This window comes from Drosophila sechellia, chromosome 3R, assembly GCF_004382195.2.
Source record: "Drosophila sechellia strain sech25 chromosome 3R, ASM438219v1, whole genome shotgun sequence".
Lineage (NCBI taxonomy): Eukaryota > Metazoa > Arthropoda > Insecta > Diptera > Drosophilidae > Drosophila > Drosophila sechellia.
In genome coordinates this window covers 17,590,735-17,616,454 of record NC_045952.1, presented here as the reverse complement: position 1 = coordinate 17,616,454, position 25,720 = coordinate 17,590,735, and the positions used below count along the sequence as shown (strand labels likewise).

Here is a 25,720-nt window from a genome sequence, read left to right as displayed (position 1 = left end):
AGTTCTTATTTTTGGTGTATTGGAGCAATTCCGAGCTTGAATTGTTATTGCCTTTAGGTTTTTCGTCTATATTTAGGTTGGCTGTTGACTTATGCACCTACATGTGGGCGTGCAGATAAATAATATTTTTAGTAAATAGGTAGATATTGGTAAAAATGTTTAATTTTGACATTTAATTTTTTTATGGTAATTTAACGTATACTTTTCCGATGGCTTGAAAAACCATCTTATCCTAAAAATAAGCTATAGATCATAGTTATAATATGTATGTGACTTGCCACTCACTTAGGGTGGAGATCTAAAACAAATACTGTATGTACTCCACGGCCTGCTCCGGTGCTCTGGGCTCCCCCTCGGCATCGAAGTCAATCAGCTCCGGCTGCCTGTTCCGGGCGATGTATCGCAGGTAGCCACGTGTGCTCTCCATTCGCACCGACAACTTGATGTCCCAGCCATCGCGACGTGGCGATGTGAAGATGGTGGAGCCGTGACAGTTGACCATCTGCAGCCAGCGGGTGAAGCCCACGCCTAGGTAGTTAGTCGCCTTGTCCACGATCACAATGGGCAGATCCTCGCTGGCCAGCAGGCGGATCAGCTTGCGCAGCATCCCCTTCTGAATGGGCCAGTAGTAGCATGCAGGATCATATAGCATCACCAGCATATCGCTGCTGCTCTCTTCCCGCAGCTCGAAGTAATTCATTGGCTTGGAGTCCAGCGATGGAGTGGCGCCCAGGACTACGGCACGGAAGAGCTGATCCCCCAGCAGCAGGTCGCAAAACTCCCTCAGGTACTTGGCGCTGACCAGCTTGTGCATATCGTACACTCGGCCCTCGCAGTCCTTGCCATAGATTCGCGGTGGCAATCCCTTCCGGTAGCTGCCAAAGTCGTCGGGATTTAGGTTCGCATTGAACTCCCCGATGTTGGAGATGTCACGCAATCCAAACAATATCCGACCGACGTACTCTTGTGCCAACTCATCGAGCAGCCTTATCCACTTGTCCAAGGTGTCTCCGTGCCGGTTCTTAACAAAGTGAAACGCCACCACCTTTGGCCCATCAAATGTGTATCTCCCTCTCGGCGATTTACTCTCCGCTTGCATTACTGGTGGTAGCCACAGAACCCATGGAATGGAGTTGTTGTCAATGGTGTCGGTCTTCACAAGAGCCATTTCCTCCGGACGGGAAATCGCTCAAGTAACTGTATTGTTGTTCCGAGAGATACATTTCCTTTTATACACTGCATCATCGTTTCAATTTCACAACCAAAAAAGCTCACAGCAGCGAGCTTTTCTTAACATTGATTATGTTTGGAGTTTAACAGCTGCAGCTCAATAACATGTTTTCATAAAACCAATTATTCCAATTGGAAACACCTTTAAGCTGAAAATATGAATAATAAAATCTTATTGGCAGGGACAATCCTCATTAAAAATAAAAGGTTTTTCACTGCTGTGATGTTGTCAATTTTATTAAATTCCCTGAATACTTAGGTGTAAGAATATTAATTAAATATCAAATGAACTGCCAGCGCAGTCGTTTCGTTTGCGAATCAAACAAAAGATAAATAACAATTTGAATGTGTCTGAGAAGTGAGGTGCTCTGCCGCATAATGAACTACAATCTAGCACATACAATCTATAACTTTACTGGTGCGCCAACTATTTTTGTGTGTACTAAAGCGCTGACCAAGTCGATTGGTCTAAGATAAACAGAACCCCCAGAAAAGATACGCACAACCGAAAACTAATCAACAGAGTTAGCCTAAGTCTTAGTATTATTTACGCGCTGCGGTAAATAGATATAAAAATAGAAAATACAGTGTAGATTCCGTTTGGGCGCACAATGGCTTTGAGCCGCCATTAACCCCGACTCCAAGTCCGACCTAGAAGCGCACCTGCTTGAGCTTATCGTAAATGCTGAAGTACAGGGCCGTCGTCATGCTTGACTTAAGGAGTGTGGGGGCCACGCCCTTGTACAAGCCCCTAACGCCCTCTTGGCGCACGGTCAGCCGCAAACAGTCCCAGACTCCGTGGCACTGCAGCGTCTGTCCGAAGGTCTGGCGATTCGACTCGAAGCCCTGGATCTGCAGTCGCTTCTTGATCAGATCGAAGGGATACACGATCGTCTTGGAGAGCATGCCCGATGAGGCGCCCAGTCCCAGCAGCGTCCACGTGGGCAGTTGGCTGCGATCGCTCACCTCCAAGAAGGCGCACGCCCAGTCGCTAAACAGGCGGTAGGCCATGAAATTGGTGCCCATCAGCGGCGTTATTTGCAGCAGGGCGGAGGAGAGACCACGGTACATGCCGCGAGGACCCTCCTGGCGGACAATCGCCGACACAGCCCTTGTTGCATTCCTGTATCCCTTGCTGGTGTCCTGGGCAATCAGACGAGTGCGGATGACGTCCAGCGGCGTGGATATGATCACTGCTGCTCCTCCGGCCGCAGCGCCGCACAGGAAGTTCGATAGATGCTGATGATCCGCCAGATAGCTGGTCTGTTTGGCCCTCAGGCTGAGCTGCTCGTACGTCCAGAACTGGCAAATGCCGTACATTATGCTCAGCACCTGGGCAGGATTGTGCCCCTTCCAGAAGGCCAACAGACCCTCCTCGCGGTATATGGTTTTCACCGCCTGTCCGACGGATGTGTATTTCGAAGTAAGGGCTCCTGGTCCCTCTTTGGCGGCGTTCTTGCCCAGCGGCTCCACCTGCAACTGGAAGCGGATCTTGAGCACGTCCAGCGGCTGGCAGGTGGAGCGAGTAATGGCCGCCGAAAGTCCACCGGCCAGCATTTGATGCAGCTGCTCCCGCGTACTGTGCTTGCGTCGCGGTACGGGAGCTGTGGCTGTGGTCGCCTCGGTGGTGGAGCCTGTGGTTACCGCCATGTCTGCGTCGGAGCTGCCTTTGGTTTCGCTCTTCGTGTGCGTATGTTTGCTCGTGCGGATTTCACTTTTATTGCTGCGACTGCCAACTTTTCAATGGCATTTCTGAAAATAAAGAAACGCAGACAGGTGGATACGTTATTACAGTCGAAACTCTTTAGCTGCTACACCTAACTCGGACTTAACATCTCCCATGAGGTTGGATCTTATAGGTATAGCTTATATAGTCTCAAAAAGAATTTGTTTTAATGGTTATTTGTAATTTACTTGACTCTTGTGAAATTCATGGCAGATGCTGTGAAAAAGAAAGCCTAAGATTGTTTCTTGATAGAAAAAAGAACCGAATATATGATATGCTGTACTGTGCTATCAGAAATGGAGTTTCCGAAAATCCGACATAGCTAAGCTTGCCTGTAGCTTTCATTCAAAACGTTTTAGAGGTGCGGCAGGGCGCAAACTTCGACTTGTTTACACATTCATCAAAGTCGATGGACAAATTGGTGTGTACAAGTACGTAGACAGGAATTGGGAAATAGTAGGAGTGGAATTCATCTGAGGATGAGACTTACAAGTGTCATGCTCCACGGAGCGTGCGTATGTCTCTGCGATTACTTCACTATTATCTCCGTATGTTATGCCCAATTGCCCGCCAATTCGCAGAGCTCCCAAGTTGACTCCAGGTTCAAAAGGCCGTTCATTGATTGACAATAGCTCGGTAGGTATTCGGGTTTATCAGCGATTTCACTTTTTCCCGCTTTTGTTGTTCGATGACTCGGCGACCGTTGTCCAGTTCCCAAAATTCCGATGCTGCTGCTCAGATAAAGAGACAAAGGCATTGGCAGCTGAATGTCTAGGGCAGCGCACTTCAATCTCAGCTCACCTGGAGCAGATGCGTCCGTTCGTGGGCAGAGTGCAGCAGTAACTGCGGCGGCGACGCTTCTTCATTACAGGCGGCGGCCCGTGGATTGCGTCAAAACTTTCTTTTCGCCAGATTTGTAATAGCGCCGCCGTTGAGATGCCGTTGCAGTTGTGCGGCGATCCAATCCCCTGCTGCCGCTGTCCAAGTTTGCCGCTTCCCACTTCCACAAACTGGTTTTCCCAATTCAAGCCGCGCTGCTTCAATCCTCTACGCAACAACAACAAAACAAACCCGAGTTACGTCGCCAAGTGCACGGAATCAGCTGTTCGAACCGCTGGCGATGAGCTTTCAGCGAACAGCGATGCCCACTATCGGCTATCGCGGTTGACAACAATATCTAGAAAATAGCTAGCATCTAACTTTTATTTTTTAGGATTTTCCTAATTGGGAGCATATATATTTTTTAATAGTAGGCATAGTTCCTGAAACCAGATCACTGTGTTTATACTCGAGTTAAAAAAAAGGTATTTTGGGATTAAGATATTCCTAACTATCGATATTACTATAGCTGTCACGTGCACAGCGTTGCCACTTATGCGGGCTTTTTTTGTATATTTAAAAATGGCTTAAGGTGTAGAATACAAAATGGTTAAGTTATGGTCCCTATTTCCACCCAATGCCGCCAGTGGAGGAAGCAGCTGGATCACTAGGCGTGGGTTTATAGTCGGGTGGTATACTGAATCCAAGCACCTCAAAATTACCGCCTGGCGGAGAAGCAACAGGTATGTTGGTCGGATATGGTGGCGATTTTTGTGCGGCTGGCGACACGGGATTTGGTGTGAATTTCACAGGAGTAGCAGGATGCGCGTCCTCTGCCTTGGGGTAAAGACTGGGAAAATTAGCTGCCCCGTTGGAGCCATTGGTTCCAGGCTTTCCATCAAATGGGTAGACGGGATATCTTGGCTTAAAGGTGTTGGACTCGAATTGCTCTTCGCTGACGTCCTCCTGAAAGTTGGGTGAGCCTAAGCCGGAGAAAGGTCGATTAATATTAATAATTTATAATACTTAAATGCAAAACGAACCTGGATGAGAGGCACCACTCGGCTGGGACTTCTCCGCCCCGGGTCCCTTGTCATCAGCACTTCCCAGCAGCGGCACTGTTCCAATGGTTATTGGAAAGTCCATGACCAAGTCACCTCCACCGTGCAGCTTGAAGGTCTTGGCGATGAAGCGCAGTGTGTAGCTAACTCGAATGGGATCCTTTTCGCTTTGCGTGGATGGAGTAGTTGGCGGCACCGTGAGGAACTCATCGAACTTGGCCTTGTTGTGCTTCAGCACCTCACCGCAGTGCTTGTCCGCCACCCGAGATTCGGTGACCTTCAGCTGCTCCTTTGCGCCCGATGAGTTCGCTCGATACGAGACGTTCTTGAGCAGACGCACCTTCACGTCCATGCACTGGACATCCGACTGGTTGTCCAACACCAGATGGAAATGAATCTTCTGGCCGGGCACGTAGGCAGAATAAGAGGTGCTCACGTCCATGATCATCGGCTTGTGGGCACCGAAAATGGAGCCCCACCAGAAGCTTTTCGACTCCAAGCGTTGCAGGGGTTCCTAGGGGCAGTGCGCTGCATAAGGTTATCCACTTAAGAAGAAGAACCAAGACTACATACCTTGTACTCCAGCCGCTTATTAAGATCGTGTGGCAGGATGACTGTAAAGCACTGCTTAAAGGTGTTGTTGTAGCGAACAGCGCGATCGATGGTCAGGGTCACCTCGTGTTTAATCTGACCATGAGCACCATTGAAGGAGGTGGGTGCGTTGGGCGGAATCGTTGCCCGAAAGGGGAAGACATACTTGCCAGTGGGCAACTCCAGCTGGGAGCCACCGGCCTGGCCGTAAACCGGCTGATCAGTGCTGTAGTAGACCTCGGTGGTGGTGTGGGTCACCAGGGACTTGGTCGTCTTCCCATCCTCGCCCACACGCTCCTCGCTTTCCTGCCAGCGCGTCTCGCCGTATCCATTTATGGTTATAAAGATCGCTGCAATTGGGTTAATTTGTCTGTACTGCCGGGTATGTAATTCAATTATGCATTTAGTTTAATTGCCGTTGACCTTGAACCTTTTGTGTGTTTCGGATGTAGAATTGTATTGGAAAATGGCTCAGCTACAAACAACTGCCTTTGTTAATTAACTAACAATAATTCCGGGAATAATTTAATCATAAGCATAACAAAAACCGAATGCTACCTAATAAAGTTCACCGTCAAAATAAAGCGCTGCTGAAGCTCAACTCTTTGATACCCTAGGAATTATTTGATTATTTGAATTATAATCAATGGAGTTTTGTTTTATGATAATGCGGATAAGGCCGACTTAGCCTGCTAATGGGTTTTGTATCAATCTATATCTTTATGAATTACCCCTAATTGACCCAAAATGCTACCTATACACTACAATTTAAAGGTATTGGCACGAACGAGCTGACCAGTAACTGAATCAAATATCTAATAATACAAACAGCGTACGCAATTTCAAAACAAAACTAGTTTTTACGCCGCTTTAGATATCAGATATCCGAAGCCAGCCAAGCGGCCCCACATGTGTGTTGTATATAAACTTTATGTATACATATATGTACATTTGTATATACAATAAACATCTTTCAAGCAGATCTACCGGCAACATTAACAATAAAGCAGCGAACAACAAAGCACCAACAATATTAATGACGACGCGACTACGCAACGAAAGTGGATGAGAACGGTATGGGAATCAGAATTTGAATGGGGATGGAGGGGGATGACGTCATGGTTTCGAGTCCATTAGAATATGTATATACTGCGTCTTCTTCCGCATGTCGGTGCCACTTACATCGAATAGTCTTGGGGCGGTCCGTAATCAGTTCCGCCGTGCCGGAGATTAGCTGACCGGCTTGATAGACTCCCAGGGGATTGCTGTCGAAGACGAAGTTCACCTTGCTGCTCATCCTGTCCAGAATTGACTCCTTGGCGACGGTGTCAGGCGGTATCGCGCTATCAAGTTCCTTTGTTTATTTAATTGATAGTTGCTCTGGGAGAGGTTGGAATTCGATGGATTCGAGGGTTCCGGCAACTGAGCTCGCGAGCACCGAACGCGAGCAGCTCTGGCTTAATACTGAATTCTCAAAAGTCATTGGTGAACCGAGAAGCAATTTTTTGGCCTGAGAGTATGCAGGTTACAAGAAGAAGAAGCGAAGGAAAAAACGGGGAAGCACACGGAAAACTATATGGAGCATTAAGCCTGCTAAGCCAACTAATGTTTAATCATTAATAAAATAAAATAAAACATAAACATAATAAAATATGTATGTACGCTTTAATCATCGCTGATATTTAAGCGGAGCGTTTTGTTAAACAGAGAGTTTCTTTTTCTCTTTTCAAACATCAAACCTTAAAAAAAGATCAGCACTACCAAGCATTTCAGAACTATTGCATTACAACTGAAAACGGTGCATTTGAAAAACGTTGTGTAGTACTTAAATTAAGCACATTTAAAAATACCGATTCAAAAGTCTGCGAATTAACCGCTTCAGCTGGCTAACTGAAAGGTGGCAGCACCGCGCAACAGCTGTTCCTGCTATCGGACCGCCGCTCTCCCGTTTATCGAAAGCAGCTACAACAAAAAAGCGTAACTCTCGGATCTCGTAAATTTATAAGAAATTTAATTATTCAACCCGCCAGTGGACGACAGCAATCGAATTAAATTAGCCCGGGGTGTGCGACCATCACTTGTGGGCCATTTCGAATTGATGGATATCGAGATTCCCCAAGAATTGGCCACAATCAGCGCGAAAAAGCTCCCACTCACCGCGCGGTGTGTGTAGTAACATCAAATCGTAAATCGTGAGGCGAGTGCGTGTGGTGGTGCTACTATTCTGCATATACTTTAGGGTGGTGCGGGCCGTGGTGCTGCAGTGCATCCATGTACGTTTCTATGTGGCGGCATTTTGATGACGAAATTATTTTTGGATAAGTGCGTGAGGAAAGTGGCCAAATCGGAGGAGTCATCACCATCAACGCCAGCAGAATGGAAAGCGAGCGGCTGCGAATCACGCTGGACATCGCGGATCGGGTTTACTTTGCGGGCGACATAATTCGCGGCGAGATCTGGATGAACGTCAACAAGCGCACCAAAATACGCGGTAAGTGCCAGTCGAGCATAACTTGCCGCTTCCTGGAATGCACATCTCAAAGCCCGGCTTGCATCATCCCGTGACTCAGGCCGCTGTAGACACGCAGAAAAATAATATCAGAATAATAATTTGCAAGCCATTCGCACATACATTTCAAAACCCTATATTTCACGTTAAGCTCTTAGTTTATGCTTATGGGTATTATTTACAGACATATAGATCGTGTTACCAAAAAAATGTTTGCTTTAATCGAGTAATCAAATATTAACAAAGATGGTTTTCTGCACAACTTCCCATCATGTACTCCACAAATAGAAATGTGTTTTTTTCTGTTTTGTCAGCGGTTTGCAACCCATTGTCCGCCCGATGGCCAGCTGGATTTTCGTTGCGGCCTCATTCGCATAAACAAAGAACTCCATCAGTTAACAAAGCACAGCGGCCATTTTATGGGGCTTCCTCCCCTCCCCCCCTCAGCTACACCACAATTTCGAGATTCTTGCTCGCAAATTCCTCCAATTGCCTTCGGCGCTCGCCTTTCATTCATCGATAAGCTTTCAATTGCCGCCCGTTGCATTTGCAATTGAATTTCTTTTCGTTCTTCACGATTCTTGAGTACTGGCATTTGTTTCAGGAAATGCCAAGCCAAACGCATCGCGCGGGTGCGAGCGGGAGGGATAGAGGGTGGGGGCATGTGCGAAGAGAGGCGCACTCAGTTGGCGTGCCGAAAATGCCGTAATATGGGGCCAAGCGCAAGTCGAGTCTAAATGAGAGAGAGAGGTGGGAGGGCGCTCTCAGCACAGTGGAGACCACAAAGGTGTTCATATAGTTATTATTTTTAATTCTCCAGAAATAAGATTCCTAGTAATGGTATATTAGGTAGTATAGTATTTATCAAGGCAAACAACTATCTCCAAATTATTATTGAATTTTATATAAATGATGTAAACAATTTTAAACCTGACCTAATTGTGCGCCCTTGCCTGTCAACTAAGCGCCTCTCTGTTGTGATTTGCCACTATACAGGTGTGCGTGAGAACAGCAGCTGGTCCGTGCATGTGTGAGTAAGAGAGCGCGAGACTAAACGGGAGCGCCACACTATCCCATATTTTTTAGAGTTTAATGCGCTACGCGATAAAATGAAGGGCATTTGGGTGACATCAGGTGAAGCCATAAGTGTTGGCTTCAGACATGGGGCCAAGTGTTTGTGGACATTGACTAAAAATAGATCGACGGCTGTCCGTTAACTGCCCCAAAAGTCAAAGTCGGCTGTTATGGCGTTATCAGCGCAAATATATAAATATGTATGTATATAACAAAAGCGATTTATTATCAGAGCACAGAATACCAGTACAAAAATATGTTTATACAAAAAGGGGGAGCTGCAAGACATGCTCATGAGGAGAATGATATCTGTGGAAGAAGGAATACATGACAGCTGCTACTGTGTAAGGCTTCGCAAATTACATTAATTATACGCCTGTTCTTCTTAACCGGCCCACAAACATACATATTTCATACGTATTCATTTATATATATATATCTAAATATATTATGCACTTAATTGAACACAGCTGTGCACATTGGATGTAATTTCGGGGTTGTTCAATTACGCATTTATGCGGTCGTTGAGGAAAAGCTCCATCATCGGCCAGATCTCCTTAGTCTTTTTTCCCTTGAAAGTGGCGACCAGGCCCTTCTTTTCGTACCAGGCTATTACTGGGCTCATCACCTCATCGTAGAGCTCCAGTCGCTTGGCCACCACATGGGGTTTATCGTCTTCGCGTTGTATCAGCGGCTCCCCCGTCACATCATCTTTGCCAGGCACTTTGGGATTCTTGAAGCCTATATTGTACACCCTGCCGGAGGGCGCATGGATCCAGCGATTCTTGACCCGGTCGATAATCACACTGTGTGGAACGTCCAGCGTGATCACGGCATCGATTTGCTCGCGCGCAGACAGTGCCTCGGCCTGGGCAATATTGCGCGGGAATCCGTCCAGGATGTACGACCTGTTGCCTACCTCGGTTATCCGAGCCAGCATAGTCTTGGTCACAATCGCGTCGGGCACCAGTTTACCTTCAGCAATGTACTGCTTGGCCTTCTTTCCCAGTTCCGTGTTTTTTATGATGTTCTGGCGCAGAATGTCGCCCGTGGAGATGTGCACGCATCCATGGTTCTTGCAGATCAATTCCGAAATAGTTCCTTTGCCCGAGCCTGGGGCTCCGATTATCACAGCGCGAAAGATTTTCGTATACATGTCTAAGCTTCTAGTTCTTTAACCTCTCTTTGAGCTGAAAGACAAAAAATTGAATAGGTACATGGATAAATTTAATATGATATGATATAAAATGAGATTTCGGTTTATCTATTTAATAAGAGCGGTTTTTATATTTTGATTTAGGGTAAATAACTCATTATCTTGGTAGTAAAACCAAAATTATTCCAGTTGAACATATTCGACTACTCTTATGGGCGATAAGATTATCAAGCACGCCACAATTGTTTGATACAGAGGTGATGAAGGTTATAGTTTTCGCTATAGCTTATGTGTTTTATGACTAATCACGGGAATCTAACCAATGATTCCATTCAATTTGTGAGCGCACACTGCAAAGAAGAAGAGTGTGTAAATATAACACTAAATCACTTGTCAGCTGTTGTGCCCGTGAACCAACATGCCGCTTGGCAACAAGTGTAGCGCACACACTTCAAAGAGCGCCACCAGCAACAACAACAACCAGCAAGAGACAAGCGTGGCTTTTCAGCCTTATGTTCTTTGTCTTCATGTATAACCAGTTATTGTTGTCGCCCCGCTTATCGTCCAAAGTCCGCACGGAAAATTATAGAGAATATATGTGCACATGTATATATGTACGTGTTTAGTGTTAATGTCGCGCGTGTTCCGTTGTTTTTCTGCGGTTCTGCATTTCTTCACTGCACGCGGCCTTGCACTTTTACTGGCTTTCATTGTTATATAAATTAGCAGCTGGTAAAAACCACCTCCTTTCACACTTACACGTCACCTTGGCTTCTGGGAAAAAAATCGGGTGTCCGCCGATGTATCTCGGTAGCTATTCTCGTCCGCGTGCGTACTAATTTGTGCGATAACTTGTCGCCGTAAGTATTCTAATTTCGTGTCCGCAGCTGCGGCGTCCGAAGTTTGTTTTTTCTTATTTTTTGTTTGTTCCGCTTCTGCCGGCTGGCGAATATCAAATGAAACAAGTCGTTATCTTTCGTGTTTGCTTGATGCTTGTTGTTTAGCTTCCAGACTTGCCTCTCTCGCTTTAGCTCTCTCTTAGGAGCCCCAACTAACACTAACAGCCGGGTGTTCGTCCCCTCTTTAACCACTTTCTTACTCTCCGTCTCTCACTGCGAAAATGGAGCGTGAAGTGTTGATAAGGGGCACGGCGGGGGATACACTCTCCGGGATATTCCGCTCTCTATTGGGGCTCTCTTACACTCTCACTACGCGTTGGACTTAGTTCCTTCCATGTGCAATATCTATAACTGAAATACACTAGCTTGTTTAGTTTTGAATACACTTATCCTAACATTGATTAATTTTGCATAGGTATTCAATTCATATACTTACGTGTGTAATTTATTCTGAACTAAACAATATTTTTATATGTTTGTACGCTATATTAAAAACTTAAATACCGACAATTTCCTGATTTTACTTTACACTACGTATTGTCTGAAAGGAACCAATAATCGATTGATTTTTATAGTTTGTAATAAATTCGCTTCGCAAGCATCTTTATTTAGTGGCCAAAGAACCATTCCCAAAGGGAGCGTTTTACAAATTTGAATATCAAATCAAATGTACCCTATCAGCTAAAAGGAAACTTAAGACTGGTAGGCGAGGCCCTGTTTACGCCCTTTCTTCTCGTCCAGATCTATCGTCAGCAAAACCCTTTTTCGGCGGAGTAGCTGCCCTCTCATCGTTGCCATTTGGCTCCACGGTGCGGGATACACTGTGTTTATGCGGATTGTACCAGGAGTACCTGCTGCGATTCACGGAGCCACGATCCCTCGGCATGTAGCGAGACTGAAAGCGTCGAGGACTCCGACTGCGTGAGCGGGAGCGACTGCGGGATCGGCTGCGTCGGTAGCGGGATGCCGGCGATGGTGTGCGACGGGGCACAAATGGTGAAGGCGATCGGCGTTTCAAAATGGGCGATGGAGACCGCCGACGATGAAAGGAGCGCGAACGGCGAGTTCGGCGATTACGGTAGCGTCCAATCACAAAGCGATTTCCGTAACTGCGAGGCGAGGGGCTACGCGAACGGGAGTAGCTACGACGGCGACGAGAACGTGATCGGCTAATCGATCTGGACCTCGACTCAGAACGCCGGCTCCTGAGCGGCGAACGCGTGCTCCTTCCAAGCCGACGATTACGTGAGCGACTTCGCGAGCGGCTTCTACTCCTACTCCGGCTGCGGGAGCTGCTGCTCCGTCCTTCCTTGAGTGGCTCCGCTGGCGCTGCAAGACGCAGCATCCCCAGCTTGTCCATCTGCAGCGGTCGTTTCTTGATCTGAAAGGAGAGCTTGGGTGCCGGCTCCGGATGTTTCTTTTGCCCCAGAAACTTGGGCGCTGGTGGTGGCTGGGCTCCTCCAAAGCCAACAACGGAGGCCGCATGACGCGATGTGCTGGGTCCCATGTTGTCAAAAGTTGACATTCTGGATGGGTCTACTGTTTTTTTCATTGGTGGCGGCGGAGGCGGTGACTCTTTTCCTCCATCTTTTAGATAGCTCTTGATCTTGGCTTTGAGTTCCTCATCGTTCCTGGTGCTGTTCATGAGCCTAAAAGAAACACAAACAGTGACATTAACTACGTATTGTAAAATATTCAACAGCATTGACACCAAAACCGCATTGTGCACCCCAGATTGTAAGGAACATCGTTTAGGATGCAATTGCAGTTCGGATGTCAAGCTAAATAATTCCTGGTACATACTTGTTGTCTTGTCTATCACAGTTGGTTAAGCAGGGAGAATCTCAAGAAAATGTATTCTTATTGTGCATTGAGCATCTTTTGCTGCAAAACTCACCTGAGGGCCTCCTGGAAGTCAATCTTCTTAAGCAATTCAATGGGATCCTCCGTTTCGGACTTGGTCCTGGACCTCCTTCGCTCCTTCTTGTCCTTTTTCTTCTTTCCCTTCTTCTTAGCCTTCTTGTGTTTGCTTGCCTCGCGCAAAAGCTTCCGCACACTCGACACGGTCTCGTCGTCGTCCAGACGAAACTCATTTGCCTTATGGGCATCAATGACGGCCAACTTTTCATCTCCCGATTGTTTTAGCTTTTGTTGGGCATAGAAGGGCTGACTAATGTTTGACTTGGCCTTTCCAGCTACAATTGGGAATAAGTTATCGGTTTGAAGAGCTCATGAGGGAATAATAAACGGTGGATCAGTGCTTAGCTAGCTAAAAGAGCCCTCCTTGCACTGACCTCACAAAGCATGTACTCACCCGAATCTTCGCATTCACTATCACTGGCACTCGATGAGGAGGACTCGTCTGAGGAGTGGCCACCGGTCATGTTGAACGGCTCAGTGCTTATTCTACGCTTACCGTCTCCACTTAGATGCAGTGCGTCCAAGGACTGGCGTGCCTCTTCGTGCAGCGGCAGCAGATTTAGGCAATCGCTATAGGCCTTAACTGCTTCAGCTATGCGATTCTCCTCTTCGTAGCTGCGACCCAGAGCCACCAGCGTTTCGCCCATGTACTTGCGCGCGTTCACGTGATACTTGTTCAGGTGCAGAGCCTTCTCAAAGTCCTGCAGCCCTTTAAGAAAGCTGCCGCGATTCGCGTAGAGGGCACCGCGTGCCACCAGCGCCTCAACATTGCGCGGATCAATGTTTAAGGCCTTGTTCAGGCACTGAAAGGCCTCGACCTGTTGGCCGTTCTTAAAGTGTTCGATGCCATCAGCCACGGAGCTGATCAGCGGCCAATCAATGAAGGTGGGTGTTGGGTGCGATAGGGTGTGCGAATGATGGAATGACAAACACTCTCAAGGCTTAGGGTCAGTATATAGACTTACCGGAAGGCCCACTGGGAGGCCTGCTTCTGCCGCAGCTCCGCGGCGCTCTCCTCGTCCGGGAATCCCGCCCTTAGATATGACATCAGTGACAGATTCTCGTTTGGCTGCAGTCCGTCCAATTGGAACAGCAAATCGTAGTTGGGATTTTCAAACTCTAAGGCTTTGTTTAGCTCATCCTCGTAGTGAGACGCAGATGGATGATCCACGTTATGGATTTTACTGCAGGAGAAACATTCGTTAAACAGGATTGAAGGTATGCCTAAAAAACGATAAACGATCATTTACCTATAATACTTGGGCAACTCCTTAAAGTCACAGAGACCAAACTTTAAATCCGGCACCTTGTTGAACATGCCTATCATGTTCAAAGAGAGACGCTCGGTATCCGCGGATATGTTGTTGATCTCACAGCGCAAGATGTCATTCTGGATGAAGCTGCGCGGATTGCCCTGCTTGTCCAGGGACAAGGGACCCCAGAAGTCCTGCAGAATCACGGCCTACGACGATTTGATCAGTATGCGAAATATGACACAGATAAAAGGTGTTGGCTGTTACCTTTATGGGAATGTCAGCCAAATAGGCGTGTTTGGGCTCAGCAGTGCAGAGTGGCTTCACTATGAGCCGGTTGCCGCTGGCCAGCCTTGTCACCTGCGTGTAGATGATGTCGCCCTGCTTCAGCGCGGACAGTCGGTGCGCCCATCCCTTGCGTTTGTCCTTCAGATTGAGGAAGAACTCGAAGGGGGCCATCTGCGTCATGTATGTGTTGCCTGCAAGGAACATAGCACTGGAGTTGTCCACTGACTATCCATATATAGTCATAGGCCCTAAACTCACCTTGTGCCAGCAGGGAATCCTCCATGACATTGGCCACCAGCGTGCGATCATACAAATCGGTGGCCTTCCTAGCCAGAAACTGGTGCATCTTCAATCGCTTGGCCCGCTCCTGGAAGGTGAAGTACTTCTGCCGCTCCTGGTAGACCCCGTAGTTCACCTGGGTGAGGCCCATCAGTCGCAGGTCGTCCACGCCGCGCTCGTCGTCCCAGATCTTTTGGAGCGGCTGGCCGTGGTAGCCCAGGGCCTGGCCGATATAATCGAAGTTCATCTTGGCAGCGCGCACCTCTTCGCTTCACAACATTTAAAGATCAAGGATTTGTAAAGGGCAAAGGGAACGGGATGCGGCAAAAACCACACTCGATTCAATTGGGCGAGAAAATGTCGGCACCGGTTTTGCGTCAAACTAAACGCAAATTAGATTTCCAGTCACTCGAGGCAGGTGGAGCAGCTCAACCTTTCTGTTCTCCTTAAACGCTACACAAATAATGGTATTTTTAGGAGTATAACAGGCATTAACGAAAGGATTTTCTGATTGAATTTCTGGCAAGATGTGAAAAGTACGTGAAAATATTAATAGGCCCTTCTTTGCTAACACTTGTAATACCATACGGCGTCTGAAAAATGTGCAGAAAATGCAGCCACATTGCTATCGATAATGTCGAGGTTTGGCAACTCTGCTGTTAGGGTGGTTGCACTCGCTAAGTGAAATGGATGGCAACGCTAGCATGGATGGACACTTTGCTAATTTAAATTTTAAGCTGTTTATCATGGTATGGTAAATCTATGGTAAATTTGCAATGATTTAAATTTGTTTTTAATAAACTTAATTTTCTTTTTAGCCATCAAGGTGCAGGTCACCGGCAAGGGCAAATGCAAATGGATGGAGATCCTGCGCAAGAACTCAAACAACAACGAGTACTCCCGCAGCCTGTTCTACACCAGCAAGGAGGTGTACGAGCACAGCGAGACGCCTCTGCCGGATTTCGAGCCGCGTGGCCTGGAACTTTCGGCTGGGGAGCATACGTTCATCTTCGAGGTGGCGCTGGGTCGCCAGCTACCTTCGACTTTCAAGGGCAGCTATGGCGCCATCAAGTACAAGATGCGCGTGCTCATCCAGCGACCGTGGACCTTCGACGAGCGCCACACGATTCCGTTCACCGTGGTGAAGAACATGCCGCTCCAGCCCATGCAACGCAGCATACCCAGTTCGCTGGAGAAGCAGGTGACCAAGACGATCAGTTTGTTTGGCACTAGACCGATCACCCTGCTGGCCCTTCTCCCCGAGGATTTTGCGGTGCGCGGAGAGCCGCTTAGGATTTGCGCCACTGTGATCAACAACAGCACCACCGCCGTGGAGAAGCTGCGCTTCACCGTCCTGCAGTACGTGACCTACTATAGCCATGTGCCACTGCGGGTGCAGAAGGTGGAGTGCATCGCGGTGGCCACCAAGGAGACGGGCTCGGTGCAGAAGAAGACCGAGCGAAGCTTTGCGCACGAGCTGCTCCTGCCCGATGGAGCTCAGCCTACGGATGAACAGATGAGCGGCGTCATCACCATTGTATACGAGCTGCGTGTGGAGGCGGTGCTGCGGGGATTCTTTAAGAACTTGATCCTTAATCTGCCCTTCAAGGTGTACTCGCAGGATCCATCGAATAGGCAGAGTTCGCTGCGTCCGCCGCCACCGCCACGGCCAAACGATGGACCACCTGGTCCGGATCTGGGCTCCGGAAATCTGTTTGAGCCCGCCCTGCCGGTCTACCCCTCACTGGACTCTTCCATTGGCTCGCCCTCGCACTCCTCGCAGTTTAGCGAGTGCAGCTCTATCAACTCGATAACCTCGGATTCCTCGGCGGCCACACTGAGTCCTGCCGTGGGCGCTGGAACCGGTGGCATGGATATGTCCTACACTTCGGGCTCCCAGTCCTCGCAGTATGGTAGTCCCTTGGCCAGGGCCAGCTTGCGCAGCTCCAACGTGCCCTACATGCCCTACTCGTCCAGTCCGCTTATGGTGCAGTCGTATCCGCCACCCCACCTGCCCGCCTACCCGCTGCCGGAGTCGCCGCAGTACTCGCTCCTGGCGCTCACACCACCGCCGGCCGGAGTGGTCGCCGCTCCGCCAACAGGCGGTGGAGCAGCAGGAGGAGCTCCTGCCTATAGCCAACTGACATCCACCTCGGCCTCAGCATCGTTCCTGCAGCCTCGCCAGGCGCCTGGAGCCCATGAGCTGCGTAAGTTGGGATATTCGACATTACAATTGTATCAAACAATAATTCGTCGTTAAATATTCTCTTATATTTATTTCTCAGCACCTTCCTACGAAGAGCTCTTCGGCTTGGCCAATGCCCCTCCGGGAACTCCAAAGTGAGGAGAGATAGGCAGTCCTGAGCAGCCACCCAGTTACGTCCAAGCTTTGCCTAGACATAGAGCTTCAGGTTTACTTTATAGTGTTATAGAGCATCAGAATATCGAATATATCCTAGACGACCGCCTACGCTACGAGCACAAACCATATGCAAATTGTGCACAAATCAAGTTATACGCTGATATATCAATTATATTTTCACCTTTGATTGCACTATGATTAGTTGAAACTAAGTTCGGATAGGGCAAATCGGTTTCCAGTCTGATATAAATTTGCATTTTTTGTATACACATTGATATTGCAATACTTTTTGTTCAACTGTATTTTTTTCGACAAAAATCAGAATTGTTTTTTTTCCCTTGTCCCTCATAACTTGAATTTGAATAGCCAGAAAATATTGAAATTTATTATATACTTGCGAAGTATATCGAATCCTAAGCGAAAACTTTTTTGAGAACTATCATTTACTAGGCATACATATTATATTCGAACAAATTCAAACTTAGTTTAAAATGAGATATAAAATTGCTAAACGAATTATTTAGGTAAAAACGAACAATCAAGAGAATTTAACTTTGGAAGTCTGTCTTCGTTTGAACTTTATTAGCTTAGACAGCCAAAACTTGCGCATTTCTGAGAATTGAATCTTGCGAATTACTCAAAGACTCATGAGTATTTATGTCAGCACTCACTATACTCGAAACATATATCCTGCCCGCCTATTTATCTTCCATTTCTTATTTATATACGTCCGCCTGTCCAAAGATTCTGATTAATACGGTTTATAGATATACTGTCTCAATGAAATTATATACCAAAACAGGTCACTAACATTACTATTTATTTCTCTCACTGCATTACGTGTTTAGCATTTAAGTACTTAAGCACAAATCGAATATGTTGAAGGATGTTTTGGTTCTTCGAAGATGCGAAGAATCAATGAATCAATAAGCTTTAGTGCCTCTGTATGATGAACAAATCGAATGGTTATCGTTAAACAAACACATACAAATGTATCGACGAACAATTTTTATACAAATATTACTGATAATCATCGTTTGGAAGCAATGTCAACTTTTAGTTTTAAGCGCACGAAAGTATATTATGTACGATCAAACGATTTCGTTAAGGTGCTTTACAAATCACTATTTTTGGATACCAATTTTTTGTTTTCCCTTTGATTTACACACACGAAAAACTGAATAAAATGTTAATATAATTACAAAAACTTTTCACCTATATAATTTGTATACCTCTATATATCCTAAGCTGTTTGGAAACGCACTAAAATGGGGATTGTTAAAGCAGGTCATGTAACTTCCATCCAGCCCCTCAAAAAATCGTGCTCCTTGTACGTGCTAAATTACAATTTGAAGTGCTCGAAGGAAAGTGCGTTGCCGTCGCCCACGCAGCTACCTCTGTCTGCTGGACCTGTTCTGCTGGACAGGTGGATAGCCAGGCCATGCGGGTGGCCACCAGGTGAACTGGGGGAACGTGTGCGGCTTTTGTAACAAGTAACGGAAGTGTTAAGTCAGGTGTAATTGTTTTCTTTCATATTTTTTTCCAGCTGCCGCTGACGAGGGCGACAATTTAGTTTGCCCAACGGCGCTGGGGGAATCAGAGTAACCATAAATTATACTCCACATTGCGATGGGGCTGGCTGCCTTCTGGTGCTTCTGGGGCTTCTGGTGCGCCGCATGAAAGGCATACATAAACAAAATTGTTAAATAATAGCGACATTTAGCGGAAGTGTAGTTTTTTTTTTTTTTTTTTTTTTTTTTTTTTTTTTTTTTTTTTTTTTTTTGTAGTGCCTGCCGTATTCTGCAAACTTCAGCACGCGCGACAAACGATCGCGGTCCTTATGATTGTCCACGATTCACTCCCTCGCGTTTCCATTTCGTCAAATTATAGAGGTGCTAGAAGCAAACTCAGCTCACTCCATTTTCCGTGTACTTAATGTCTTAATCGCTCTTGGGTTCAACTTCTATTTGACTTTCCAGCACGGGGGTTGGAAGGTTAATGATTTGTTGACCATTTCAGGGGGGCGGGATAGTGCAATTTGAGGCTTTGCTTTTCGCCATTGAACGTGCTGCTAACTGATATTAAGTATGCGCCATGTGTGACAGTGTCTTTGCCATGAAAACGGATTTAGATTGATACACACGTACGTGAATAGCTGTAATTTAAGATTTTGTATATGTTTTACTAGGCTCTGAAATGTCATAGGCTCACTGAAAGAGTTTTTAAAGTAATTACTAAAGTAATTGCTAAAAATATTTCTTTGTTCGCTTGTTAGAACTGATACTTTATACGATTTTAGTAAAGGCGTTCGCTAATCCCATTTCCCATTCTTGAATTTTACAAGTCTTTATCCGTAATCAAAATGTAACCACCGAAAACTTTCTACCCATATGGTAAAAACAGACAATGATTGACTTTTTATTAAAACTCGAGCACACATGCCGGCACATCCGTAGCTCATCCTGGAGTCCAAGAACCAAAGCCATCTGCGTCACCGAATGACTGGGAATTAGTTTATTCCACTGTCCGTCGAGACAGAAAGGCAGGGGAAATCGAGGGAAGCCAAAAGAGCATGTTAAAGAAGGCCGGGCACATGGCCTAATGCCAAATAACCAAATCAAAACTAATCAAGCAGAAGTTGCTGCAACTGCCGCACAGCAGGTGGCATCCGATTTTCCAGGGAAACCTGCCCCCCCTTATACGGATGGGGGTGTGGATGTGGGATTGGGTGTGCTGGCCACAGTGAAAATGGTTTTAAATTGCTGCCTGATTGTCTTTCAAGTTGGCCCCACACTTGTGGCGCTTTGGCTCCTTTGCTTTTTATCGCAGCAACCTTCTCTCTGTGACTGTGACTGAAATTTAATCAAGCGTTGAAATTTTTGCACGTACGTATTTCTATTTCTATTTCTATCATATTCAATGGCCGCTCCAATTTCTGGCTCTGGTCACATGTGTGACTCTCCGCCCGACGTGGTCACAGTGGGTTCCTTTCTCCCCTTTCCACCTCCAACTCGAAACCCACATCCCCATACGCGCTGATTTCTCCCCACTTGTGTGAATGCTCCCGCAACGAGCTCTGCGTCCGATTTTGGGGCAACAGTTGCCAAAGACTGTGACCTCCTTGGCCCCCTGCCACATCCAAGTGTACGTATTTTTTTTAGCTGGCCGCTTTATTAAGCTTTTTTGTTGCCGAATCATCTGGCTGTTGGCCAATTAATATGGCCTGTTATGAACTATGGCTAAGTTCATTTAAGTGTGAAATACATAAAAAGCATTCGATGGCCTGTGGCTCTGTGTACATTTTAGCTCCATGTGTGTGTGTTTTTTTTTTTATGGGGGTGGTGGGTGTTGGGTGGTCGGTATTTCCTAACTGTTTTCAATCAATTTCCCAGCTGACTTTTAATTGACAATTAAAACACTTTTGGCTACGACTACAATAACATTTTCTTTGATGATGTAACGCGGCAAATAAACAAATGGCGCACTTTTTGCGCACTTTCGACAGCTGTGTGTGTGCGCTCAGTCAATAAATATGCAATTAATGTGCAAAAATCAACATAATCAAATTACGACCGTTTGATTGGTTAAATTGAATTTATAATGACGGCCGAACCGTTTTCGCTGTTGGATAATCAGTTTAGCATTGTAATGCCAGAAAGTATCTGTGGCTCAATTCAAATTGTTCGCTAAACCAGAAACACGCATAAAAACATTGGCCAGCGAGAATGTATGCAAATAGGTAAAACATTTATATGCATTAAGACTTTAATCTGTGACAGGGCTGATTTTATACGCTCAATTGAATTAAAGATATTTGCTGAAAACAATTTTCAGCAAAAAAAAAAATAAAAAAAGGAAAAGCAAATTGCTATATTTATGTAATGAATGTCTCGTTTTCCCCGCAATCCAATTCGAATTTATTGCACTTAACTTGTGCAAAATGTTAACATTTAATCAAATCAAAACAAGCTAACCAACCCATATCTCTCGATAAGGCTGCAAAAAACGCAATAAATATTTGATTGGTTTTTATGACGAAAAAAAAGCGAAAAATGCAAATAAAAGTAAATAAAAACATATGCATATAATTAGTAGCGAGCTAAAAGTTGGATTTGACCAGCGAAATTAAATGATGAAATGGAAACGAAATGAAATGAAATCAATTTTGCACTGGAAATGAAAACGAATCAAATGTCATAATCAAAAAGTTACAGCAAGTAAGAAATTTGCCAATTTTCCAACTAACTAATGTCATTCTACAAAATTATTTATCGATATGTAATTAACATATATGAACTTACCCCCGTCAAATTTCTGTGTAAATCAGTGAATTATATGAATATTAAAATTGTTTTTAAATGTCAGTCCGTTTAATTTGTCTGCTCAACGCAGAATAGCAAATATTTAACAACAAATACTTTATATTAAAAATCTGTATAATATCGTTAGATGCATTTGCAGAAGCTGCTGCAAATAATTGGGATGACTAGGAATTCCTCACCAGTTGCAGGACGAAAAACGATGGTGAATTTCAAGAGATGCAAAAGACAAGTAAATCAAATTAGATTGGAATGCTCCGGTATGCCAGGCAGGGACAAAATACTTTTCGACCATCCAAAGCAGTGGGACCAAGGACCTGTCGGCCACATTCCTGTGGTTGTTGCCACTGCAAAGTGTCCTTGCCGGCCAAATATCCAAATTAATAATGGCTATGCAAATACTCACAGTGCTGGGCGAAAGTTAACCGACGGTAGCAGTTGATTAGTCTGCCATGACAATGCCAAGGATTTTTCACATTCCATGTGCAAATTGATTCAATTATTGGCATTTAATTAAATGCAAATAGAAGCTGCCCACCTGTCCGCCCCCCTCGCAGTGCTTCCCCCTTCTGCGGCCACCGGTTTAAAGAACTTCATTAAAATGCCAGCCCACGACGAAGCGGAGCTCGAAACCAAAACCAAATATTTCGTTCATTTCATTTTGTCAAATTTAAATGCCCCTTGACAAAAGCTTGGTCTGCTTACCCCTCACACGAATCGAATGCCATAGATATGCACTGAAAAAAACTAGGTCTCAGATGCATTATAAAGTTGTTCACACTCGTAGGGTCTTGAAATCCTAAAAAGTTGCCAAAGTTAAATCTAAATATATTAAAATGACATATATATTTTTAATATTTTTATATATTTTATATATTTTTTGATATATTATATTATTATGTTATATTTATTTTTAATATTATTATGATAAAAGTATATTTTTCATACAATCCCAATTTTTATTTATAAGTAAAAATGTTTTTTTCACCTTGTAGTTCTTAGCCCATGTAATTGTTGTCCGTCTGGAGCAGCCCTGCAGTTATTTGCATTCAAATCGCAATTTTTGTCTCATTAGAAAGTGAGAGGGGAGCAGGGAGTGGGGAGCAGGGGATCAGGGGAAATGCGATGAGCCAGGGGTAAGAGCTCGGCCATCACATTCCGGGCCTCGAACATTCAGACATTGTCAGCGTGGTGAACGACGCTTAAGTGTCCCAAAGTTGTGCCGGCCACAGAGCTAAATGAATGCCAACAAGTCGAGTCAGCCGGGATCGAGAGGGGGAGGGGAGTCAGAGGGGTTTTAGGTTGCCATGGGGGTAGACTACAGCGATTGAAAGGGGGGGTTGGGAGCTCTGCAGTGGAGAGTGACAAGCCAGTCGTTATCGCCCCAGGGCTTTAGTTTAATTTCACTTCAATTTTCATTGCACAATTTTCGCATTTTTCGATATGTTTCCAAGGATTTCTGGGGGCGGGGAGGCAACTTTTTTGGGGGGGTTAGCTGGTTGGCTGGATGGCCGGGCTAAGGGTTGCTGCTTTGCAAACTGATATTGCCTTTTAAGTAAATCAATATCAAATGCCTGGGACTTAAGTTTGCCAAGTCACAGTGAAAAGGAGCAGACAATTTTGGCCAGGGAGTTTATACTCTTACGCAAGCTATTATCGATATATATAATCAGGAATGTTATCACATTTAGATACTAGTAAATAATTCGCATATTTTCAGAAAGGTTAATTGAGCTTTCAACACAATCTATGCTTATAAACTAAGCTAGCTAGCTCTAAGTACCTTTAAATCTTATAGTTCAGTCGGATAGTATGTAAAATAAGTTCGTTGAAAGACCCTTTTTTAAGAATTCAAAATGTATATTAATCCCTTCATCCATTTAGTTATTCCCTTATTTAAAGTCTCTATTAGATTGCTTATACTCTATCGAAAAATGATAAAATAAAGCACCTAAAACGACTTATGCCGCTGGCTTCATCAAGCAAATTTTGCGATGATGAATGGAAAAAAAATCGTTCAATTTCTTAGAATTTTTTGTTCTTGCCTTACTGTATCTACGTGGGAGTATACTTTATGTGAGCGTTTTTAATTTTGCAAAGTGAAAAGCAAATTTGTCACATTTTCCCAGGCGCTTTTCACATTCTGTTATTGGATTGAGCCGCATTTGATGAGGCTGCGGTTTCCGAGGGTCGACCGCCAAGGAGTGGGATCAAGTTGTGGCGGGGTTAATGTTAATGCTAATAAATTATACGACAGCCTTCAAATTGAAATCCAGCGCAGACAACTCAAACGAATTTAATTGAAAAACTGTTTTTCGCCGCTCCTCGCGTTTTGCATATAAATCAGTTAAAACGAGGGGCGGCGCCCGCTGCAACAGGGGGCCCCCATCCAGGGGGGCCATCCCCCAAGTGAATGGTTGGGTATTTGTGCCCCCTACCCTTTCATTTCATTTCATACCATGCCATCCTATGCCATGCCATCCAATCCAATCCAATCCGATTCAAATCCCGATGTCCAGGGCAAAATCGCGGCTAGTTAGACGCTCGAAGCTCACAAGCTCGCATATTCTGCATTTGGGCAAACAAACGCGACTCGCACAGGTCACTGCGTATCCAGAGCGAACCGTGCAGTGCACTGAAAAAAATATGAACCAACTTGCCAGTGCAGTTTTAAAATATAGAATAGGTAACTTTATTCGTAGGTTCGTAGTAAAATCAGCTGAAATCAGGCTAGCATATATTAATATATTAAATGTCACTCCTAAGTTCATCATAATTGTTCCAAGTGTACTTGCGTTAGTGCTTTAGTGTGCGCTTGGGCGTGTGTGTGTGTGTGTGTGAAGCGACTGCCACGCCCCGTTCATGTAAAGTTGCCGGGCTCTTTCAATTAGTAATTTGTCAGCTGAATTCGGTGCTCAGGCCATGCAAATTATTCTCTAAAACTATATGTATGTATAAATTTATACAAAAATCCTCACTACGCTGCGTCTATACAAATCTGTTGTAATTCAATTAAAAACTAGAAAAACGGAAATAAAAATATATAGGCACACATATAAACATTTTCATAAACCAAATGTCCCCGTGCCTGATAGTGAAATTTGTATTTATTTTTGTTTTTTTTAACTGAGTTATAGCTGCAGATGCATGAACAAGTCAAATATGCAGGGATTTAATTAAAAACCCTCCACAAAGCTGCGATTTTTTAATTTTGTTCCAGGATATTGTATAAACTGGTATGACTGCTGACTTTAGTCAATTTCTGTTTATAAGCTTTTCATTTCACTTGAAAAAGGCTGTTAAAGAAATGATTATTTAGTGATATTTTCTAATTTAAGGGCTAGAAATATTCTACAAATGACAATTCGAACTGAACACATGATTATTTGAGATGATGATTGAGATGACCAAATTCCGTTTACTTATAGCATTTGACTTTAATTTGAGTATGTATTAAGACTTAAGATCCTCATGAGTTCTTGTTTTATTTAGTTGGCTTTGACTTAAATGTTGTTCTATGACTTCTCCCCTGTGCGTTCTACTTTATTTTCATGCCAATTTGTGGAACATTAGCAGTCTGACTTATTTATAACTTTTAGTTGGCAATGGCAATAGCTGAATTGCCGCTGGGTTGGCAATAATGCATATGCAACTCCATTGCCGTGTAGGCTTATAGGCGGGCGTATCCTAGTGGAAGGGGGCGTGGCACCCACCTGCCAGTAGTCAAACAATATAGCGACGGAAGTAGCAAATAAAATTCAAATTTGTGCCAAAGAGTTTCGTGGCAAGAGAATTCACTATTTTCCGCCGCTCCCATGAGTTGATTTCAAAACGCTAATGTGTTCCCTGTGTTTATAGGTGTAGTGTGTGTATAGTGTGTGTGTGTAGGTACCTCTGTGTGTGTGCAAAAGCGCTTTATGGGACTTCAACCTGTGTTGGCGGTAATAAATTTCTCTCCATCTCTCTTTCACTGCCTCCACACCATTTGGGATTCTCATTTTGCATTTATTTTTGCTTCTATTGTATGCCTTCCGTGTGTGTGTGTGAGTGCCTTTGTATGTGTGTGTGCCTGCCATGTTGGAGTGCAATATTATTATGCTAATTATCTTTTTGATATTTCAATTGAAATTACAATGCACCTGCAGAGACTCCTATGCCTACGATGTGTGGCAACTAAATCGGAACTCCTGGATTTTATTTAAAATTCCTACTTTTAATATGTCCTAAATAACAA

The 25,720-nt window shown here is 44.9% G+C and overlaps 6 protein-coding genes across 8 annotated transcripts; 1 reads left to right on the top strand and 5 right to left on the bottom strand.

Moving 5' to 3' along the window:
• Position 1: 1 nt before the first annotated feature.
• Positions 2-1,240, bottom strand: LOC6606896. The gene is made up of 2 exons (XM_002031654.2): positions 286-1,240; positions 2-97 (listed from the first exon to the last, which is right to left on the bottom strand). The coding sequence occupies exon 1, from the start codon at positions 1,166-1,168 to the stop codon at positions 299-301; it is 870 nt and encodes a 289-aa protein (XP_002031690.1). The 5' UTR covers positions 1,169-1,240; the 3' UTR covers positions 2-97; positions 286-298.
• A 206-nt stretch (positions 1,241-1,446) lies between these two features.
• LOC6606895 (mitochondrial thiamine pyrophosphate carrier) lies at positions 1,447-4,053 on the bottom strand. The gene is made up of 3 exons (XM_002031653.2): positions 3,758-4,053; positions 3,447-3,687; positions 1,447-2,982 (listed from the first exon to the last, which is right to left on the bottom strand). The coding sequence occupies exon 3, from the start codon at positions 2,878-2,880 to the stop codon at positions 1,882-1,884; it is 999 nt and encodes a 332-aa protein (XP_002031689.1). The 5' UTR covers positions 2,881-2,982; positions 3,447-3,687; positions 3,758-4,053; the 3' UTR covers positions 1,447-1,881.
• A 240-nt stretch (positions 4,054-4,293) lies between these two features.
• On the bottom strand, positions 4,294-6,870 carry LOC6606894 (arrestin domain-containing protein 2). Its single transcript, XM_002031652.2, has 4 exons — positions 6,610-6,870; positions 5,410-5,777; positions 4,819-5,350; positions 4,294-4,758 (listed from the first exon to the last, which is right to left on the bottom strand). The coding sequence occupies exons 1-4, from the start codon at positions 6,722-6,724 to the stop codon at positions 4,400-4,402; spliced, it is 1,374 nt and encodes a 457-aa protein (XP_002031688.1). The 5' UTR covers positions 6,725-6,870; the 3' UTR covers positions 4,294-4,399.
• Positions 6,871-7,373: 503 nt separating this feature from the next.
• LOC6606891 (arrestin domain-containing protein 17) lies at positions 7,374-17,174 on the top strand. Its single transcript, XM_002031649.2, has 3 exons — positions 7,374-7,918; positions 15,624-17,012; positions 17,091-17,174. The coding sequence occupies exons 1-3, from the start codon at positions 7,804-7,806 to the stop codon at positions 17,147-17,149; spliced, it is 1,563 nt and encodes a 520-aa protein (XP_002031685.1). The 5' UTR covers positions 7,374-7,803; the 3' UTR covers positions 17,150-17,174.
• Positions 9,212-11,136, bottom strand: LOC6606893 (GTP:AMP phosphotransferase AK3, mitochondrial). 2 transcript variants are annotated; one of them, XM_032722882.1, is made up of 2 exons: positions 10,933-11,136; positions 9,212-10,200 (listed from the first exon to the last, which is right to left on the bottom strand). In XM_032722882.1, exon 2 carries the CDS (start codon positions 10,164-10,166, stop codon positions 9,516-9,518), a length of 651 nt encoding a protein of 216 aa, XP_032578773.1. In that variant the 5' UTR covers positions 10,167-10,200; positions 10,933-11,136; the 3' UTR covers positions 9,212-9,515. The 2 variants fall into 2 exon arrangements, with proteins under 2 accessions (XP_032578773.1, XP_002031687.1); XM_002031651.2 differs by having other exon boundaries at positions 10,926-11,133.
• On the bottom strand, positions 11,632-15,052 carry LOC6606892 (tetratricopeptide repeat protein 14 homolog). 2 transcript variants are annotated; one of them, XM_002031650.2, is made up of 8 exons: positions 14,785-15,052; positions 14,506-14,717; positions 14,236-14,447; positions 13,951-14,169; positions 13,380-13,846; positions 12,963-13,260; positions 12,869-12,880; positions 11,632-12,714 (listed from the first exon to the last, which is right to left on the bottom strand). In XM_002031650.2, exons 1-8 carry the CDS (start codon positions 15,050-15,052, stop codon positions 11,784-11,786), a joined length of 2,619 nt encoding a protein of 872 aa, XP_002031686.1. In that variant the 3' UTR covers positions 11,632-11,783. The 2 variants fall into 2 exon arrangements, with proteins under 2 accessions (XP_002031686.1, XP_032578772.1); XM_032722881.1 differs by lacking the exon at positions 12,869-12,880 and having other exon boundaries at positions 11,784-12,714.
• Positions 17,175-25,720: the final 8,546 nt, after the last annotated feature.

Bases quoted from the DNA above. Each gene is read 5' to 3' on its own strand.
- LOC6606891 (XM_002031649.2), top strand. From the start codon at position 7,804: ATGGAAAGCGAGCGGCTGCGAATCACGCTGGACATCGCGGATCGGGTT. The intron at 7,919-15,623 runs GTAAGTGCCAGT...TTTTCTTTTTAG, and splicing joins CAAGCGCACCAAAATACGCG to CCATCAAGGTGCAGGTCACC. The intron at 17,013-17,090 runs GTAAGTTGGGAT...TTTATTTCTCAG, and splicing joins GCCTGGAGCCCATGAGCTGC to CACCTTCCTACGAAGAGCTC.
- LOC6606893 (XM_032722882.1), bottom strand. From the start codon at position 10,166: ATGTATACGAAAATCTTTCGCGCTGTGATAATCGGAGCCCCAGGCTCG.
- LOC6606896 (XM_002031654.2), bottom strand. From the start codon at position 1,168: ATGGCTCTTGTGAAGACCGACACCATTGACAACAACTCCATTCCATGG.
- LOC6606894 (XM_002031652.2), bottom strand. From the start codon at position 6,724: ATGAGCAGCAAGGTGAACTTCGTCTTCGACAGCAATCCCCTGGGAGTC. The intron at 5,778-6,609 runs GTAAGTGGCACC...ACCCAATTGCAG, and splicing joins CCGCCCCAAGACTATTCGAT to CGATCTTTATAACCATAAAT. The intron at 5,351-5,409 runs GTATGTAGTCTT...CACTGCCCCTAG, and splicing joins ATAAGCGGCTGGAGTACAAG to GAACCCCTGCAACGCTTGGA.
- LOC6606892 (XM_002031650.2), bottom strand. From the start codon at position 15,052: ATGAACTTCGATTATATCGGCCAGGCCCTGGGCTACCACGGCCAGCCG. The intron at 14,718-14,784 runs GTGAGTTTAGGG...TGTTCCTTGCAG, and splicing joins GGATTCCCTGCTGGCACAAG to GCAACACATACATGACGCAG. The intron at 14,170-14,235 runs GTAAATGATCGT...TTTCTCCTGCAG, and splicing joins GAGTTGCCCAAGTATTATAG to TAAAATCCATAACGTGGATC.
- LOC6606895 (XM_002031653.2), bottom strand. From the start codon at position 2,880: ATGGCGGTAACCACAGGCTCCACCACCGAGGCGACCACAGCCACAGCT.